This window comes from Tupaia chinensis, unplaced genomic scaffold (assembly GCF_000334495.1).
Source record: "Tupaia chinensis unplaced genomic scaffold, TupChi_1.0 Scaffold000060_1, whole genome shotgun sequence".
Lineage (NCBI taxonomy): Eukaryota > Metazoa > Chordata > Mammalia > Scandentia > Tupaiidae > Tupaia > Tupaia belangeri.
Window position 1 is genome coordinate 1449815 of NW_006159518.1, and position 21497 is coordinate 1471311.

At 38.2% G+C, this 21497-nt stretch overlaps 1 protein-coding gene across 11 annotated transcripts in view; it reads right to left on the reverse strand.

The window, feature by feature from the left end:
• Positions 1–216: 216 nt before the first annotated feature.
• NEBL (nebulette) overlaps positions 217–21497 on the reverse strand; it is a 460558-nt gene continuing 439277 nt past the window's right edge. For 7 of the 11 annotated variants that reach the window (XM_006141615.3, XM_027776722.1, XM_006141614.3 and 4 more), the window contains 2 exons: positions 7463–7569; positions 5539–5715 (listed from right to left, as the gene is read on the reverse strand). In XM_006141615.3, the coding sequence (XP_006141677.1) occupies positions 5539–5715; positions 7463–7569 (284 nt within the window). Of the gene's footprint in view, positions 5716–7462; positions 7570–21497 lie in introns of all 11 variants that reach the window. The other 4 variants (XM_027776732.1, XM_027776713.1, XM_006141613.3 and 1 more) reach the window with 1 other exon arrangement.

A 21497-nucleotide genomic window follows, 5' to 3' on the forward strand; every position in this document is an offset into this window, starting at 1 on the left:
AGAATATCTTCCCATTTCATGTATTCAATTTGTGCATTTTCTATTCTTTGCTCTAAGCTGTTTCTTTCATCTTAAGAATACAAGAAAATTAGAATCATACAATTGAGGACATATGAGGAATTTAATCTTGAAAGGAGTTAACTACAATAGGCTTTATTGCATTTCTTTGATAGAAAATCAGAAAGAAAACGAGCTTGAAAAAGTATAATACTGTTATCACTTAAAACTAAGTTTATTTGGGGGAGGAAGACACATTTGGAATGATTCACCCGTGTAAACACACTGAGGTCAACACCTACCTTTGACATGATCTGATGTGAGTTGTCATGATGAACTTACTACTCAGAGTATTCTCAGAGTGCACGGCCTGTGTCTAATGATCCACGCTCCAAAAAACCACGGTGAGAGCCAAGAAATCGAACCATTTTTTTATATCCTGCATTTATTTAAGCAAACCAAGTGTGTAGAGATAGGAAATTACTGCGTTATAATGTTTTACAAATACAGAAAGAAGACACAGAATCTTAAGACCCTGAAGAGAGTGCATCTGAGAACACAGTTCCATCATAGGAGACCATTTCTAGGGACCACATTAAAGCCATGGCCAACGTGCCCATCTGTCACTCTTGTTCTGACATCGTTCAAGTAATTTCAATAGAGAAATCAGTGATTTGCTTTTACACGAGTATAATGCTAATGATTATGGTAGCCTTGAAGGGTTTGAGTGACCATACTGTATGCATGTGATGCTAGGCTTAATGTGTTATTTCAGGGCCGCAGTACATTATGTAGGGGGAAATAAGGTCTTATTACACATTTACTGTGACATCCACTAAAATGTGAACTAGTTTGCATAGGTTAGTCCTTTGGACAGCATGATGTTGCTCTAGTCCACCAAGGCTTAAAGATTCACAGTGTAGAGGAAAAAAACATGAATTAAAGCATTTCTACTAAAATATATTTTAATAGCTGGTGTTAACAATTTGCATAACAAAAGCCAAATTATATTAATAACATTGTGTCATTTTGTAAGCCCCTTCATTTGAAAAAAAAAAAAACCATTAAATGTGTCCTTCAAAAACTATTACGCTCTCAAAGTTAGTAGTCTTGCAAATTAATCAACAATTCTACATCTTTCAAAGCAAAGAAAGCCAAACTGCACCATGGTTCCTTTCCTCACTTTATCCCAGGTCAAGTGACCGACAGTCCACATCATGCAAGTAACACACTTGGTGCTGCTTCCTCCATGCTCAGCAGTTCAGTGTACACCCTGAAGAATGGGACTGTGGTGCAGTTTTTCCTTTCCTTTTAAGAAAGTCACTCTTAACAGCAACTTGATTACAAAGAAATAACTATGCAAACTGAATACCATACATCAAACACAAAAAGCACACGGGATTGCCATGAATATACTGAAGTGATATGCACAATGGGGAAGGAAATTGGCCACAGATCCCTCCAGCCTGTGGATTCCCGCAGTCTAAAAGCATCATGGAATGAGGGCCAAAGCAGCGTCATTCCATGTCTTGACTTTTTCCATCAAGAGTTGACAGTTAATTTCTTAGAAAAGAACGTAAAGGGCATGGGATACTTCAGAAAGAGACTTTCATTTCAGCATCCTTGAATCAGTTTAGATAGCTTCTTACTTCACTAAAGCTTTCTCACCTCCATGTCACATTATGCAAAACCACCACAGTCTAGCCACTTTTAGATGATCAAAAGCAATTAGCAAAGGTATAATTAATTTATGAAGTAAAGTTCAATTTGTGTAGTGAATTTGGGCTAATAAGTATTCTATCTTACAATAAGTATTTTAAATCCCAAACCTAAAGTTAATGTTTATACAACTCAGCTCTATATAAATCCACAAAAAACCTTTCGGAAATTGATAGAAGTCAACATTTTCTCCAATTCTAATTCTTTAAAGGTAAAATAAAATCAACTACTACCACTAATATCTGTCAGGAATGGGCTTTCCCACCACAAAAATAGCAATCATGTATAATAAAATATTACTATAGAATAGGCAGAAGCTTGCTAGCTTGGTTTTTTTCCCAAGACCATAATAGATAAACAAGGATAATCAAAAGGCACCTATCTTGTATGTATCTGTATTATCATCTGGGTATAAACTGTATCCACATTCTGTAGGGATGTGTTTTTGAAGATTACACACATTTTATTTTCCTTAGAAACATTCCAGTAGAGATGGATAACCTGAAAATGAGGTGCATCTCTTGAACTTCTATTACCTTTTTAAGAAAATTCTTCTTCCTAATTTCTAATGTTGCAAAGCTCAACACAGAGAGGATTAGGAAAAAAAGATGAAAAAAAAAAAAAGACACAACCTCATCTTCATCGTCCTCAAGCTAGTACCTCGTGGCAAGAGAGGAGCTGGCCCTAACCTCATCCATGGTCATACACAGTGCTCTGGAAAATTGTGCTTGCAAATCCCTGTGTGGTCTGGAGGTCAGGAAGGCCTGCTAAGATGCAAGGCCTCCCTGAGGATCAAACAACCAGATAAATATTTCAAACTGGGCTATACTGTGGTGGTGTACACAATAACAAGAAGACATGAAGAATTCATTTTGCCATGGGTTAGAAAGAGAAAGCTTTCGAGAGAACAAGGATTGGTTAAAACATTTACTACAAAAACTTACAACAAAAGTAATATATTCTGTTGCTATACTTCACTCAAGAGAGATCTGATCCACTTATAGTTTTGTTTTCAGAACCATTTAAAAGTGTATCAAACTGCTCCTTGTGCTTTGGTTGGGCTTGAGAATACATCAGATTTAGGAAAGCAAGTGCATGCATGCTCTCTGTGCTTGGACATTCACAACAGTCCTCTCAAACTTGATTTTTAAAGGCTTTATTTTTAACGTTTCTTTAGCTGTCAGAGGTACCTAGGTCTGAGATACCTGACACCAGATTGAAGGTGGGGAGGACGCAAAGGGAAAGTGGAAAAGTTGTTCAAGAATGTAGTTTTTTAAAATGATGCTGTAAAAATAGCACTTTGGTATTTTACATACAAGATTCCTATATTTCTGCTGAGATGATAACTCTCCTGACAAGCTTTAGTGACAACGCAAACACTATCGAATTATAACTTTGAGAGCATGCAATGTCTTCTGCCTCAAATTTATTGTACAATAAGTGCCCTCTGACTCAATTCTGATCAGATCTTAACTCCTAGAGACTCAAAGCAGAAACATCTCGCTATGCAAACACTATGTGAAGATGAAAATTTTAGAAGACTGATTACCCAAAAATGTACTGACTTGTACATTCAGTGAATCTGATTTTGAAATCAGTAGATGAGAAAACATGAAATATCAAGCTGCCACTTTCTGATAACTTTTCCAGATCACAATCCGTGTCCTTTGAGCTACTTAAGAATGTGCTCTTTATAAAAAACATTGTACCTGTCCTACATTTCGTCTGAAAATTTAATCAACAACTACTCTTTTTTATAATCACAAAACCATGGTCTGGCTGGGAAAAACATAAATACATGAAATCAAGCAGGCTTAAATAGCTGTAATGCACAGATATTTTTGCAAAAATATTCCAAGTTCAGTTATTGTAGGATTGTGCACAAGACATCAAAACAGATATGGGGTTTAGTCAATTGAATCATGACTGGTCATTTCTATGAGAAAAAAAAAATCAATCAAGCTGGGCATTTGTTCATTTGTAAAACCTCTTCCCAAAAATCTCTAGTTATCTGTTTCTCTTTTTGATTTTAAGTCAGTGCCATATAGATGCAGTTTTAGTATAATAAAGTTCTTTTCACCTAATAAAATAAGACGAGATTTTCAAAAGAATGTGCTTATTTTTTAAAGGTATAGAAGCAGCTTTGGTCTTTGGACTGTAATTATTTCAATAAAAGATGTTTTGGGGATGTGTTGTTAATTCCCTTGAACATGTTATATATGGGAGATATCCCCAAGATCCATACAGTTTATCACATTTTTGTGACTTTGTTTCAATGTCATCACAATTACAGCATTAGACTTGACATGCATGCTACCCTGTTGCAGGTCACAAGAAAGGACACACTCAGAAAAGCACAGCTGCTCATGGACCTGAACCTCTAGGTGACCTTGAAAAGTCAGAACCCGCTAGCAAAGGCTACAACTCATGGCTGGGAATCCTGCAAAGTCATTCATTTGAAAATCAAAACATGATGATTTCTTTCTTAGTGAACAGCTTGCTGGTCCTGCACTGAAAAATCCCTGATAACTCTCTTATCTCAGCCCATGAAGATGATTCAGAAAATAAAACCAGAAAGTGGAAAGGAAGTCTTTTGATGAACCAGTTTTAGTGGCTAGAGTTCCATTCCAGAATCTGAGCATCATTTTCATCTCTATGAAATCAGGCCATCTCAATGGGGAGTTGGTAACTTTTTCTTTTCTGACTTCCCCTCCATCCCACCCCCCAGCACACTCCAAATTCCATTTTTCCACTGACTTTGTCATTGGCTTCTGTTACCTTTTTTTCACTTTTATATCAACAGTGGCATTAAGGTAATGAAAGCTGTTCAATAAACACTTATTTACTAGAGTAGACATGTATTTCCTAAGGTATAAATCCTTCAAAACTAGAGTGCAATGCAGCAGGAAAATCTCAAGCAACTTTTCAGAATATGTTTTTCTGATGAGCTGGCGGCTAGAGGAAAGGGCTTTGAGGCATCAGCCACACTTTTTGCTTGAATAAGAGGAATGGGCAGAGCAGCTGTCTATGTTACAGAAGTTTGAACCTACGTGACATGCAACAGGGTAAAGGCTACTAGGGAAATAAGATAGATGACATTCAAATTCATCCTTTGCAGAGTAGCTGTGATATTATTTGGTCCTGACATTCTGTGGACCCAAGTGGATACTTGGGTCCAGAGAATGTAAGTGGAGAGTAGGACATGCCTTGGTACAAATGAGAAATAAATAGACCCCAGTGGGCCTAGGAAGCAAGGAAATTTCTCTGTTTGGTAGAAGTTTCTAAGTCCCTAAGACCACCACTCACTATAACTTCAACCAGACTGTCGATCTGCTTCTGCTTACATGTATTATATTAGGCAATTTTCACTCGAATTGGAACTTGCCTAATGACTCAAAAGCTAATAGTTTTGAAATTATTGACTGCATAACTGAGTTACAGAATTGGCTTCTGGTGATTCCAAAGTGACAGCTAAGAAGTTTCATTTACTCATTACATTGAAGGGACAATCAACATCTCTATTAAAGTCTACAAAAATACATTTCCCAGAAGGGTTCAACAGCCACTCAAAGGAAACCACAGACACAATTAGCAGCACCAGGTCTCAGACATGATGGTTTTGTTTACAGGCATACTGAAAATGCTGCCATGGTCAGCCCAGAAGTCATTCCTTTGTCCTGGTACCTGTGTGTCTAACTGTCAAAGTAAGGATACATTATTGTAAAATAACTGCCAAGTTGTCTTAAAAGTATCTTCTCTATCTTTTAAAAAGATTAAGTTTGGAGTACATTAGAATAAAGCTCAAAGGGCAAGGAGGAATAATTAATTAACAAACTCAATGTAATTGGCTGGGAGCATGCCCGTTCTCCCAGTTCTCTGCACCGTGCCGTACATCCAGCCATCGTCGATGGGTTGTACGTTGACGATGTAGTCGCCATCTCTGAAGGAGACCTCGTCTTCATCCTGAGCACTGTAATCATACATGGCCCGGTAGGTCCTCTGGGAAAGGCAGAAGGGTTGATGGGATGAATACCAGAACAGTCATAACCACAAATCCCATTTAAAACAAACCTGCCCACACATAAAGTAGCTCAGAGGAGTGTTTCCCAGCACATTTATTTCTAAAAATCTAGAAACCAGAGCCTACCAACTAATTGTGTGTATCTCAGATCTCAAGTTTACTAGTCTAACAAAAAGTGTGATATTTTGGGGAGCTCTGATGGGGATAGAGAAAATCACTAAATACATAGTTTGCTAGTCAAAAAAAAAATGGGCTTCAAAACAGTAAAGCTAATGCCCTTCTGCTTCAGATAATCTCAGAAATCTTAGATTATGAAGAGTCTCTTATTTCCACATTCTTCAAGAAATCAAAATCTACCCTATGTTGGGAGAGACAGCTCCAAGTCCCAATAGCTCTCTAGCCCCCAGTAAAGGTGATAAACTTTTCTATTTCTAAAGTAGGTACTAAGAATTTTCATTTCCCCTTAAAAATATGTCAAACAGGGGCCAACAAAATGATGGTTAAGGTGGTGGTTAAGGTGCTGGACTCCCACATGGCCGACCATAGTTCGAGTCCTGAACTTGGTGGCTTGCTTTCTTACTTTCTCTTCATTCTCTATCTCTTTCTGGTACAACTAAGGAATAAATAATAACAACAAATTAAATTAATTATTTTTTTAAATGTCCAACAGAGAAAAGGAAAAAAATATAATATGCTCACTATAGGTTTATCACAGTGATGAAGACTTAGCATATATGTGTTGTGAATATTGAGGTTCATATTGCCAAGTCCTTGTTACAATGAGGACATTTTAAATTGAGTTCTAAATTTACTTTTGTTTAAGGCGAGGAGTTCAGCTAGTATTAGCATCAGTCAATTTCAATATCAAGTGCATTCATAGACTGTGGAAACTGGATGGGACACAAGAGCATCAGAGCCATTAAAGTGCCTTCCAGCTTAGAAGAGTAGCCTAAGTGTTCAGGCAAAGACCGAGGAGCTGAGTCCAGGGCTTAGAGCAGCAACTTCGGTAGGACATGCCCAGTGTGACCAGAAGGTCTTGAACTTTGCTTCCCAACTTCACATTTAAAGGATAAGTCAGTACTTTGTGATTTCCAATAGTGGGATTTGAAAACATATTTTGGCCTTTATGGCCATTTTAATTAACATCAAGATGAACTCATTAATACGGCCATTAAACAAACGTGCTTTTCTAGGCCTGAATGAGGATCTTGACTGAGCTACTACTGATCATGCAGTAACAATTAGGATGCTGTTCTACCACATCCTTTGTGTGCTTTACTTCATACAATGCTTGCCAGTAACTTCATCTCTCAACAGTTTACCTCTGCAAGGTTTTCTTGCTTCCTTCCAAAGAATTGTATAAATGACAACACATCATGATTATCTTCAGATGACCAAGCCCAATATTTGATTTAATTCTGTTTCATGTGTCTTTGAGGGGGTGTGAGCTCACCAGACACACACACGGAGAAGCCCTCAATGGGATATGGTCACATTGTAACTCCTTCTCCTCCATTTCTTCTTCCCATAAAGATTTTGGGCAGGCCCACAGACATGTGCTCAGGGTCAGGGCCCTGCCACAGCCAGGATTCAAACTACGGTTGGCCAGGTGGGAATCTGGCTCTCAATGCACAGAGCTTAAGTACTGTGCTACCGACAGGCTGGCCCATTCTCAGGTGAAATGGAAAGAACAGACAGGAAAGAACACTTCCAGTCGACACTTACTAGGTTTGGTGAGTGCTGCATTGACCTCATGGACGAAGCACTGGTCTGGTGCATGTACCCATAGCCTTGGGAGTGGCCTTGCTGGTAGGCTCCAGGAAGAACAGGGGCTGCATGTTAAAGACACACACAGAGTCCTTAAAGTTAGCCTCAAAATACTCCTTCTGAACCTCCAAGTGACTTCATGCTCTGCTAGAAACTTCTGAAACAAAATGCCATGTTCAGCTACTTGTGAAATGTGGGTGGCAGTGTTATAAGCAATCTCTAGATTAGTAGAAGTCTCAGTTAAGGACATAAACAAAACATCAGTTTAACATGCAGTAAAATATATCTTAAATATTTTTTTATTATTGGACTGTAGATGCAATGTTAAAACAACATTAATATAAAACAAACAAATTCCCTTAGCAAAATAATATTTTCATTGGGCCATGTAATTTTTTAAGGTATTTTCCAAAATAAAAATAAGTATTTTAAGAGAATTTGACTGGCGGGCCAAACCAAAGACAGAGTATAAATGTTTTCACAGAGTACTTCTCACATAAAGGATATTCTCAATATTTTAAGACATAGGGGTGAATATTACCTTTATAAAGATAATAAGCATAACATGTCTCTTCCCTTTAAAGAAACCTTTTTTTAGAATATGTGAATTCTCCATTTTAATGACTCACTTATTTAGCTGAATATTTTACAAAAAGGTAAGAAACCAAACCATTTAAAGAACTTCATAAACGGGGCCAACTACTAGCACAGTGGTTTAGGCAGCTGGGTCCCACATGGTCAAGTGCGTAGTTTGAGTCGTGGACCCACGTCTAGAAAACACACCAACCAGGTGTGCATGTATGCCCAAAATCCTGAAAAAGAGAAATGGAGAAGGGATTATGGTGTGGCCATTGTCCACGGCAGGGTGGTTTCTCACTCCCTCTCTCTTTCTCTCTCTCTCCAGCGAGCACACATGACCTCTGGCAAATTTTTAAAGATAATAATTTATAAACATTATCTTTTATATTTAAAAAACTAGTTATCAAAATATCCTTACCACTATGGCATTTAAGAGACAAGGTTTCTGTTTTAAAGAACTCTGAGTTCTCAAAAAAAAAAAAAGGGGGGGGGGACCTAAATCCTTGAACTCCCATGAAAAAAAAAAAAAGGGGGGGGGGAACTACATCGCTGGACTCCCATGTAGTTAACCATGGTTCAAGTCCCGGACCTGGTGGCTTAAACTCATGCCGGGCATGTGTGTATGCATGCCCAAGATCCCAAGAGGAAAATGGAGGAGAAGGGATTGTGGAGTGGTCATTTCTCCACTCTGGGGTGATTTCTCACTTTCTGTCTCTCTGTCTCTCTCTGTCTTCCTGGTGAGCACGTGCCATATAGGAAAAAACCTCTCAAAAAAAAGAATTCTGAGTTCTAGAGAAACCAACACAGAACATGGACCAAAAAAAAAAAAAAAAAAAAAAAAACAAGAAAGGCAGCAGACATATGCTTGTGCATGTTCCTCGGTATGTTTAAGTATGTATAGCCAGAAGCATAGGTTTTAAGTGAGGGTATTACAGTTACTGTATTATGTTTTGAATAATTATGTGATACATTTATAAAACTTATATCATGTATGCACTATAAAATTCATAATAGTTTGCTATTTGTTTAATCAGGTGGCTGTGTTACTATATATAGTAATTATAGTAGGTTTATTTATTCCGCAAAGTTTTCATAATGAAATGAATAAACACCTGTTGGTCTTATGAATAATTAATATTTCATAAGTGGTAAATTCACTCTAATATGTGAGATCACCAATACTTTAAATAATCATCAGAAAATCATGAATGATTATTTCCCAGATGATCATGATATTAGGTAGAACGGCAATTTTTAAAATAGTTCTTGAGTAAATTTACCTTACAGTGTTGTTACAAATTATGTTTTATGTCCAGATAGGGCATCAAAGAGGGCTTGGGTTGTAAAGTTGTTAAAATACCTTTAAAAATAAAATATGTCAGAAAACAGAACTTTTAGCATTATTGATTCTATTTAAATATTTAATGTCAAGAGATGTCAAAAATATTGTCAAAGTGTACTCACGAAAAAAAAAAAAATAATGAAATTCCCTTCAATACCTAGGCCTACTTAATTAGCTGAGTAACAGAAGCTTTTCTGCCTGTTGGAAGCTAGACTGACCAGTAATGCACTTACTCCCTCAACTCAGCAATATTTACTCATGTGCACACAGGGCTTACTGCATTTTCTGCCACCTAGTATGACTTCATAATTTTTTTTTAATTTGCTATAGAGTACGTGTGCTTGCCGGAGGGAGAAGCAGAGAGACAGAGAGAGAAACACTTCCCACCCCCAGCCCATAGGAAGACCACACTGCAATCCCATTTCCTCCATTCTCCTCTCAGGATTTTGGGCACACACACACATGTGCAGTGTGTTTTTCAAGCAGCCAGGTCTGGGACTAGAATGTTGGATAGCCATGTGGGATCTAGCCGCCTTAACCACACACCACCCTGCTGGCCCACCTTCATAAATGTTGACATTAACTACCACCATGTACTATGTTCAAGGTATGCCAGCCTTCAGAGGAGTAACAAAAACAATTGTCCTCTCACACCAGCAATGACCCTGGGCATCTGGCCTTTACCCATTTAAGGTAATGTCTCTGGATACTTAACAGCATTTCCAGCTAAATAACATAAATCAATGATTCTGACTACATACCCCAGACTAGTAGTCCTGAGCTGGTTATTCATCATTTAAACTAGTCATTTCTTTGTGAGTTATGGCTTGAATTTGTTTGTATATTTTAAAACATAAACATCTCGGTAAACTTACTTTAAAAAATTCTAATCAATTGTTATACTATTTAACTATGAACTTTTAATTGTGACGTATAGAGCTAGCTCCATGACACAATGGAAATGCATCACTCAAGAAGAGCTAGATCTCACCATTATGGCTGCAGTTCGAACTCCCAGACCAGTTTGTAGAGACACTGAGCAAGCACATGAGAGTACCAGGCCCAGTGGGCTGGAGCATTGGAGGAAAGGGAGAGTGGCATGACCAGACCTGTGGACGATGCTCATTTCTCGCTTTCTGTCACTCTATCTCTCTCTGTCTTTCTGGAAGAAAGTAAAAAATCAATCCCTGGAAGGATGATCACACCACATTCCCTCCTCTAGTCTTCTCTTGGGATTTTGGGGACACACACACATGCACCCAGCATCATTTTCAAGCCTCCAGGTCTGGAACTTGTCTCTCTCTCTCTCTCTCTCTCTCTCTCTCTCTCTCTCTCTCTCTTTCTCTCTCTCTCTCTCTCACACACACACACACACACACACACACTGTCATGAATAAAAAAGAAAAACATTAAAATGTACACAATGAAGTACAAACTATTTGGGGGAAAAATCCTTTCAGGAAAGGACAATGAAAAACCTTGAAAAACATTCTATCCCACACTCCGTGATACATTCACGTTCAGATAGTTTAGACATCATAATCCTAATTCAGTGCCTCTAAGTAAAGACAATTCAAGAATGCTGATTGACAAGGGTCTCTAATTTTGGCTTTCTAAAACAAGGTATGTTTATACCTATTCAATCGTTTGAATCTGACCTTCAAAAGGAACCTGTAACTACTATCAAACACAGCAAGAAAAGACAATAACGTATTGGTGCGAAATAAGTGTGGGTTAGAGAGAGCAGGGAAGAGAGTTCAGGATGAAGAACCCTGGAGTAAATATAATGCAACTAGCCCTTATGGCTTTCTCTTTATGCCTTTACTGATTATTCTCATTTTCTTCTCTGGCTGGACTACTTCATGAAAAGTTCCTTTGGCATTATACAATCTTGTTATCTACTTTATACCTGGTGCAATAAAAGACTGTTTGGGAAGCTTCTATTAAGGCTATGAAAAATGTCACTAAGAGTCCAGAGAGATCAACAAAAACAAATGCGAATTTAAAAAGAGACATAAACCTTACTTTTCTATCATATGCTACATTTTTTAAAAACACAGGTAAGTAAGCAAAACGAAGTTTAAAGCAATGGCGTTGGAAAATGGGTTTATCAAAACTTTGAGGAGCAAGCTGGTGGCATGGTGCTTGAGGCACTAGGCTCTCACATGGCCAACTGTGATTCGAGTCTTGGTCTTGGCAGCTTGCTTTCTTGCCTTCCTCTCTCTCTGTCTCTCTATGGTGAGTGCAGGTGCCCTATAGCAAGCTAAAAAATAGTGACAATAATAAATTTAAATAAAATAGATAATTCTTTAAAAAAACAGAATTCAGTGGAAAGGTTGTTCCATGTATGATATTTCTCCCATAAAGATATATAATTCAAAGGGTTTTGTAAAAGCAAGATGCCAGGCTAATTTTGCAATAAACAAGGACTTCCTATCAAGTAGAAAAACACACAGTGCCCTCTTTATTAGACTAGTGGTCAGATCCCATCAGCATTGCTACAGATGAGTGATGACAAAGATATGAATGGTTTCTTTTTTTTTTTTTTAAGAGATTTTTTTTTTTTACTATAGGGCGCATATGCTTGCCAGAGAGACAGGCTGCAGGGTCTGGGACTCAAATCATGGTTGACCACATGGGAGTCCAGCAATGTAATCATTATGCCATCTGCTGGTTCCCCACCCCCTTTTTTTAAGAGATATTTTTGGTGTAGGGTGGGTGTACTCGCCAGAGAGATAGACAGAAAGAGAGAAATCATCCCCCAGGCAGGATGGCCATGCCGCAATCCCTTCTCCTCTCGGGATCTTGGGCATGCACGTACATCCACCCAGCATGAGTTTTAAGCGGCTGCGCCTGGGACTTGAATCGCAGTTGACTACATGGGAGTCCAGCAATGTAACCATTTTTTTTTTTTTTTTAAGAGATTTTTTTTTTTTACTATAGGGCGCATATGCTTGCCAGAGAGACAGGCTGCAGGGTCTGGGACTCAAATCATGGTTGACCACATGGGAGTCCAGCAATGTAATCATTATGCCATCTGCTGGTTCCCCACCCCCTTTTTTTAAGAGATATTTTTGGTGTAGGGTGGGTGTACTCGCCAGAGAGATAGACAGAAAGAGAGAAATCATCCCCCAGGCAGGATGGCCATGCCGCAATCCCTTCTCCTCTCGGGATCTTGGGCATGCACGTACATCCACCCAGCATGAGTTTTAAGCGGCTGCGCCTGGGACTTGAATCGCAGTTGACTACATGGGAGTCCAGCAATGTAACCATTATGCCATCTGCTGGTCCCAAGTATAGTAGTTTCTAACCCAAACGTCTTGAGTTTGAAGGGTTTTTATTTCAGTAACATTAAAGCCACAACATAATAGTTTTCATTTATTGTAAGACCACCAAAAAGCAGAAGTGTGACTGCACTTTCAGTTCATATTGATAAGATGTATTGACCAAAGACCTAGAAGTTGACTAAAGATATAAGAATTTCAGACTCTAAATGCAATGTTCTACAATATATAAAAAAACAAAATGTCTTTTCTACTGCACAGTAAAGCTCTCCCACAAACAGCCCATACTAATATTTTCTATTTAATGTTCGCTCTCAAAATGGAAGAAAATAAAACTAAGATAAAGTAGTGGGTAGATATAAAGATCAGAAAATAGAGATAAAAAGAAAGGAGGAAAGCATTTTTAAATAGCTTAACAAATCTGGATCTGGAAAAAGGGAGTAAATGCATGTAAACACACCAAAATTAGAGTAAATGAATAAAAAAAAATGCATCCACAATAAAAGGAGATTTGGACCAAAATAGAAATACACTTTGGTAGGTGAATCTAGGGTGAGTGAAAGAAAAGAATGAGTATTATTTGTGACCTTGGTAAACATGGTGCTTTGGTTGTTATGTAGCAGGATTTTAGCCAACAAGACAAAACACTAAGGCTTTTAGCAAGAAGCAGCATTCATGTCTGCATGGGCTTAGCGAATTTGCATCTAAAGGATGAGCCCTGATCACAGTGGGACATTGTCTTATATATTTTTTGTTAATTTTTAAAAATTTTTATATTTTAGTCTCTTTGTCTCTCTTAAATGCCAACATGCATTTTTATTGGGTAGCCTATGTTATAGGGTCACGTATGTGTACATGGAGTTACAGAGTGGCTATAAAACTACGAATATGTACAGAAACACTGATGTCATATTGCCTTCCCTTTCTTCTAGTAAGGCCCTTACCACAGCTATCCTTTAATTATGACAATAATTGTCTAAAGTAAGAATCATTCTCACTTTACAAAATAAAAACAAGCAAAAAAACAGAGGTTAAGCAATTAAGCAGGAGCAACTATCTTTTAATTTTTAACTTTTAGAAAGCAAAACTTACAGAACTTTATTTTTCTCAACAGAGAACTTGACATTCTTTTGTCTATTAAATATTTCTTCCCTTTTCTGCTCCTAGCTCCCTTTTCCAACCACTCTCTACCATACACTCCCCTCCTTTACAATCTCTGGTATCTATACTTATCCTCTCTACTATCATATTTCCAAGTCTTTCCATTTCTGCAGACATCTGGTATATATTGAGTGGTGATATACAGTGTGTATCTTTCAAAGTCTGGCTGACTTTGCCTAACATCGCCTTCTCTACTATTCAGCCACAGAAACAATGAGACCCTATCATTTGAGTCAAAAGAACAACTACCTTTGTATAGTGAAGCTACAGTAAAGATTTCAAGTCATTAAAGACAAAGGAGAGGTTTTGAAAGCCCCACAATAACTATAGAGGAAAAACAGACAAATTCCAAATACCCCCCCATTACCACCCAAAGTACTTTATTAACTAACTATAGATATAACATGGAAAGAAAAAATAAATTTAGTTTTTTTGTAGGCTTCCTTTTTTTTTAACAACCCAGAATAAGAAGAAAATCACCCTTCTAAAATTTTCCACTAAACAATAGAGGCTACAGAGAAATTACTGTCATATTTTCTAACACTTGACTATAGTTTTATTGACTAACACATGCCCTAGAATTTAATGAGGTTCTGTTTTTGTTTTCAGGACAAAGAATCTCTATTAGATCACGAGGATGAAATTCTAGAAGAGAAAGCATAGAGATGTTGCTCGTTTTGAAGTAAATATTAAATAATGAGCTAGGTCCTCATTAGATTCCGTCTAGTTCATGAGCCAGGTGGTGGAGTTCATTGATAATAAAATTGGCCCATAATGCGAACCTTTTTGCTCAAATAGTTTTTACATATCTCATGTCAGAGCCTGAAGTCCCCTTGGCATCAGATTCTCCCCACAAGTAGTAAGTAGGAACTAAACCCAATCTGGCAACAAGATGCACCTACCCAGTACACTGGCTAACTGGGAGGCTGGGCAGAGGATCGCAACATGGTCACTGCTATAGCATCTCTTTCTCTCATAAAATAAATGCATAAATAAATTTTTAAAAGGTTTGTACACTGCCTGAAAAATGTTACCCTCTCTTAGGAGCTGGCAGGTGGCATGGTGGTTAAGGGCACTGGATTCCCACATGGGTGACCACAGTTCCTGGACCTGGCAGATTGCTTTCTCACTTCCTCTCTCTCTCTCTTGCTCTGTCCCTCTCTGGTCAAATTAAAACAAACTTAAATTTTAAAAAATTATTTTAAAAAATAAATTAAACAATCCTTTAAAAAAAAAAGTTCCCCTCTCCCCACCAAGTCAATATCAGAATAGTGATAAGCACTACTGCTACAGACACATTGAAGATTTAGTTGAAATTATGATGGGACTTTAAAAAGTATGTGGAAAAATAAAATTAAAGTATAAGTTTATTTTGCTGCAAAACCATACTGACATCCATACACAGATTTTTCATAACATACATTTTCCATGAGCTTTTTGAATATCCTTTGTACAATTAAATCCAGTAGATTATGTAACCATTTAAATAATCAGGTTTGTAACTATTTCAATAAAATATAAACTGATTATCTAAAGATTCTTTGTCACCTCTTAATTGCATAAGGAAACCTATACTTTGTACCTTTTAACTACAAAGATATAGCACATATGTTATAGCTTAGCATTTTGTTTAAATTTTTGGCTTAGTGGTATCAAGTAAAAACTTCTAAAATATTATTTTGGAGACTGTACAGTTCCTAAATATTGAAAAACACAAGATTAGTTATATTTTAAATTATTTACCAGTTAAACTTCTTTATTCTCACAAGCCCAGGAAAGTATTACATCTTGATTCCAAAGCTAACTGGTATTTCTCTAGAAAAGCATAAGTCTGTGAATGTTCTCTGACAGAATGAAGCTAAGACATAAGAAGGTTTAAACAGAACTAGATAGCTTTAGATTTAAAATTTTCCATTATTTTGCTGTAGGATAATCTAAGCCGATGGACTCTTCCATTTAGAATTTAAATTTCAACTTGCCTTTTTTTCTGAAGATTTGTTTCTTGTTTTGGTTATCTAAGCTACGAAGAACTCTCCAATTTGTAACTATAATCTAGCCACAAATATAAGTACTATTGTCACTGAGAGAAAAGGAAATAATTTCTGCCTCAAATTATAGTGTCAATAATGTTCAAACAAAATATTTAATAGACACAAAAGTGAAGTTCTGTTGATGATAATGTATATGGTAATGTCTTTGACTAGGTAATATGTACTATATATATATATATATATATATATATATATATACAAAAATATTCTTGTGGTACAAAATCCAATATATCTGTGTATTCATGCACACATTTGAGCCATCTCCCACAGCAAAAGAAAAAAGAAAGTAAAGGAATGCACAGTATAGATACACATGTAGCTTCCTGGAAGACCTGTATAACTTTGGTAAGATTAAAATAATAACGAATGTAAAAATGGCAGGTAGACACAGATGCTGCTTCCATGTAAGTAAACCAGCTCCCTAAGATTAGCTTGTGGATACAAATTATACCATGATTTTCGAGTCAGCTCACAGCAAATCCCAATTTTCCTCAGTGTATACAACTGCCAATGTTGTATAGATCAAGCTATCATGTGGCAATTCATTATTCAAGTACAATAAGAGAAATTCTCATGATGCCATTTTATTGCAAATTATGCTCTATAAATACTTAAGAATATGTGTATACACAACACACATATATATGAGGAGACTTCATGAAGCTCATGGAAAATATAATTAGTATCAATACAAGTTTATTTTGAAGCAAAAAATTTGACATTCATGCATAGTTTTTTTATAATATGCATTTTCTGTGATCTCTTTGAAGACTCCTCATAAATATAAACATATAAAACATATATTTGTGTGTATATATATGTGTGTGTGTGTGCATATGTATGTAACTTTTTTTTAAGAGAGAGATTTTTGCTATAGGATGCATGTGCTCACCAGCAAGACAGAGCAATAGAAAGCAAGAAATCACATCCCAGGAAGGATGGCCACATCACAATCCCTTCTCTTCCATTCTCCTCTTTGGGCACACACGCACAAGTGCCTGACGTGAGTTTAAGCACCCAGAACTTGAATTTTAGTTGACTATTTGGGGGTCCAGTGATTTAACCATTACACCACCCACTGGTCCCCATACCATATTTTTTAAAGTCTTAAAACTGGAGTATGCATTGGGATTTTTCTTGAACTAGTTGATTCAAATACTAACTCCTGGGGAGTATCATCGATCCACAAGAAATTCCTAAATGTAGTTTAACATCAGACACCTTTATGTAAAAAACATTTGGCACCTGTTAACTGCAAAAGGAGACATATACCTTGCACACGTGATAAGTCGTGTGTGACAAACCTCACTAAATATCATACACATCAGTAATAATTACTTTGCTAAATGACTAAGCCTGTATTTTTCAACTAACAGACACATACAAAATTGACTCAGTGTGTCCCTGACATGAGTTGACGAGAGAGAAAATAATGTAAATGGTTATCTGGGTCTCGCAGAGCCCGGGTTCTCCCTTTCCAAAGGGAATGACTGTGCCTGGAAAAACAGGTAGATACGAAGAACCACCGCCTGGCAGGGAGGCCAGCCACAGGTCATTGTGATCAAATGCACACAATTATAAGGACAGTTAGGTAGGAGGTCAGTAAGAGCTTGACAGACAGATAATTGAACACAGGTTTAGTTCACATGGGTCAGGAGTATGGTGCAAGATAAAGATCAAGGACAAGAAAGTCTAAAACAATGTACCATGGGCAGGTCAGGAATATTTGCAGGGTAAAGAATCCGGCCACAAGAGATGAAGCACGTGACAAAGAGCCTGGACCATAGAAGGTGATACTTAGGTAAAATACAGAAACACAATGAACTGCGTCCTCGCTGTATCAATTTTAAATAACTCCTGCAAAGTCAGGACCCAGTCCCCAGGACCTACTAGCCTAGGACTCGGAGCGAGAAGCTGTGGTTTAAACCAAAAGTGGAAGAAGGAAAGCCGTGGCTACAGAGGTAATATTATGATGTCACCGTCTCATCCATAAGGCAGGCATATAAATGTACTCAGTCTGTTATCCGACACAGACATCAATTTCAACCAATCAAAATCAAAAGCCTGAGATTGAACAGCGGCACAAAGGTAGAACTCAACACTCTGCAAGACATTCTCACATGAGAAGGTTTCCGGTTCAAATCCAGAGAACTCCCTGTGTACACCAGGAACACAAGTGCCCATGATCTGGGGCTAGCTGAGGCTGAGGATGGGTCATTGCGGTTGGGGAGGGCTGTCTCTGTCACTCTCTAACTCTCTCTTATTTGAGAAAAAGAAAGAAAAAAAACTTTGATTTCCATTTGTAATGCTCATGAAAAACTAGAATATCTATGTTTGGCTTTAAATGCATGCCATTTTACAGTGTATGAATATCTTCCAAAATGTTTTCTCATCTGAGACACATTTACATCCTTCCTGACCTTCTCTTGTCTCCCAATCAACTCGGCCTTATAGGAAATATATATATATATATACGCCCGGCGTGGGTTTTAAGCCACCGGGTCCGGGGCGCGAACTGCGGTCGACTACGTCAGAATCCAGTGACATAGCCATTACGCTAACTGCTGGTTCCCAGGAAATATATTTTTAACATTTTTTGGTTTGCTACTTTAAGTATCAGATGTCTCTCCATACACATACAGAATCCTCGGAATCAGCAAATCAACGACAGACACGTGTGCATCCAGAAACAAGTGCTATTCATTACAATGGGATCCTTTCCCCAGCTTCACACTCAGAAAAAGAAACTTCAGGCATTTCTTTCATTCCATTTCTATTGAGAGTAGGACTATGAGTTTCTCTAAAATTTCAAACTTGATCATAAACCAGAAATGATTTGTTGGGAGAGTAGAAGAGCCAACTAAAACTTTCTAACACTTTTTAAAAAACTTTCAGGTCCAGCAGTTAGCGTAATGGCTATGTCGCTGGACTCCCATGTAGTCAACCGCAGTTCGAGTCCCGGACCCAGTGGCTTAAACTCATGCCAGGCACATGTGCGTGTGTGCCCAAGATCCCGAGAGGAGAATGGAGGAGAAGGGATTGTGGCGTGGCCATCGCCCCCGGCGGGGGATTTCTCACTTTCTGTCTCTTTGTCTCTCTCTGTCTGGCGAGCGCACGTGCTCTATAGCAAAAACCTCTCAAAAAAAAAAAAAATACTTTCTAACTTTTTTATTTTTAAGATGGCACATGTGCTTGCCAGAGAGAGAGACAGCACCTCCCAATGGAGCATGGGCACACTGCAATCCCTTCTCCATTTTTTCAGTATTTGGGGCATACACACTCTTGCACTAATGTGCTTTTCAAGCAGCTGGGGGTGGGAATCGAATCACTAAGTCACATGGGATCCAGCCTTCCATGAACGGTGCTTAACCACCGCAACACCGAGTTGGCTCTACTGCAGGCTTTTTTATAGATCAGATGATTAAATACAATCACATGATAATCTATTAACTGGATTTTATGTCATAAAGGAAAAATTCATTTTCCTTTTGATTAGTTTCACGAAGAAATTTAGCATTTTAATGAACTCTTCAAATCTTCCTCAATGTAAATGAAGATACTAAAACATCACTTTCTTTTTAATTTCCTTTCCCCACCAGACAGAGGCCCTCTATGTTGCAATCTTCCTTCCTCAGCCTCCAGAATAGCTGTGACTATTCCACCATGTCCAACTTTTAGGGAGAGTTGGGAATTGAACCTGGGCTTCCAGGTGGCCTCGGCTGGCTGAGCAGCAGCGTCATCCAGTGTGTATTACCACATCTGGGCCTAAAACATCACTTTTTGGACAGATATTAGCAAACTTCTCAATTCAGCTGGAAAATAACATACCGAAGATTGTCATGTCGAATGCATCTTCTTTACAGAAATCAGAATGGGAAGGAACGGTTTTTGGGGGAGGTGGGGTGGGGTGGAGAGGGGCTAGAGGTCAATAATCAATAATCAGAAAACTGCAGTGGCTAAAACAGAAACCCTCGCAAGGTTATTTTTCATTTTTAGAGAGGTTTTTGCTATAGGGCACGTGCACTTGCCAGAGAAACAGAAAGCGTGACATCACCTCCAGGGGGAATGGCCATGCGGCAATCCCTTCTCCTCCATTCTCCTCTCCTATAGGCACACACACACACGCGCCCAGCATGAGTTTTAAGCTTCTGGGTCCAGGATTTGAACCATCATGCCATCTACTGGTACCAGCCAGTTTATTTTAAATGTAGGTAAACAGCTCTAAATAAGGAGGGCATTTTATTTCTTTTTTTAAAAATTAACTAATTGTGCATATTTGAGGTTTCCATGATGTTATGGGATATGTGTAGATAGTCAAATGGTTACGGTAGTAAAGCAGAGTAATATATTCATCATCTCACATGGTTACTTCTGTGTGTATGTGTGTGGGAGAGAGAGGGAGCGAGATGAGCAGCTAAAATCTACTTACCAATGAAAGAGTGAGAGAGCAGCAGCTGAACTCTACTTAGTAACAAAAACCCCAAACACCATCCACCACACCCCTGCTGTCTCACGTTAGGCATGAGATCTCTGTCCATCCTACACATCTGTTCCTTTGTATCCTCTGACCTGCATCACCCTATTCCCTCCCCACCCCACTGGTAACCACTGTTTTATTCTCTATCTCTGCATGTTTTACATTTTGGTTTTGTTTTTAGATTTTTTTTTGAGAGATTTTTCACTATAGGGCACGTGCACTCGCCAGACAGACAGAGAGAGACATAGAGACAGAAAGCAAGAAATCACCCCCCAGGGGGGATGGTGAAGCTGCAATCCCTTCTCCTCCATTCTCTTCTTGGGATCTTGGGCACGCATGCACACGTGCCCGGTGTGAGTTTTAAGCCATCGGGTCCGGGACGCGAACCACAGTCAACTATGTGGGAGTCCAGTGACATAGCCATTACGCTAACTGCTGGTTCCCCTTGTTTTTAGATTTTATATCAGGTAAGTCATGGCATATTTTTCTCTCTGGGCCTGGCTTATTTCACTTAGCATCATGTCCTCCGGGTCCATCTGTGTGATGGCAAATGGCAGAATCTCCTTTTTTAAGGCTAAATAGTATTCCGTTATGGACCCATATTCACATTTTCTTTATCCACCCAGCCGCTGGTGGACACTTAACTTGATCCCATATCTTGGCTATTGTGAAGAACGCTGCAATCAACATCAAAGTGCAGATATCTTTACAAAGTGGTGATCGCTTTTGAGTACATACCCAGAAGGGGGATTGCTGACTCTTATGGTAGTTTTACTTTTATTTCTTTAAGAACTTCCATACTGTTTTGCGTGATAGCTGTACCAGTACTAAGGAAACTTAGTACTAAGGTTCCTTTTTCTAGGATGTATTTTCTAGTAGGTTCTTCTGGTTATTTAATTTAAAAATTATGCTTATGGTTAAAAACCAACAGTCTTAAAGTAGGGCAGAATGTCATGTATATATCAGAAAGCATAAATCCTCAATGGGAAAAGAAAATCAACACAAAAAATAGCGCAAATACACACTGGGCAAAAGATTGTGACTGGGGACCAGCAGTTAGCGTAATGGCTATGTCACTGAACTCCCAGGTAGTCGACTG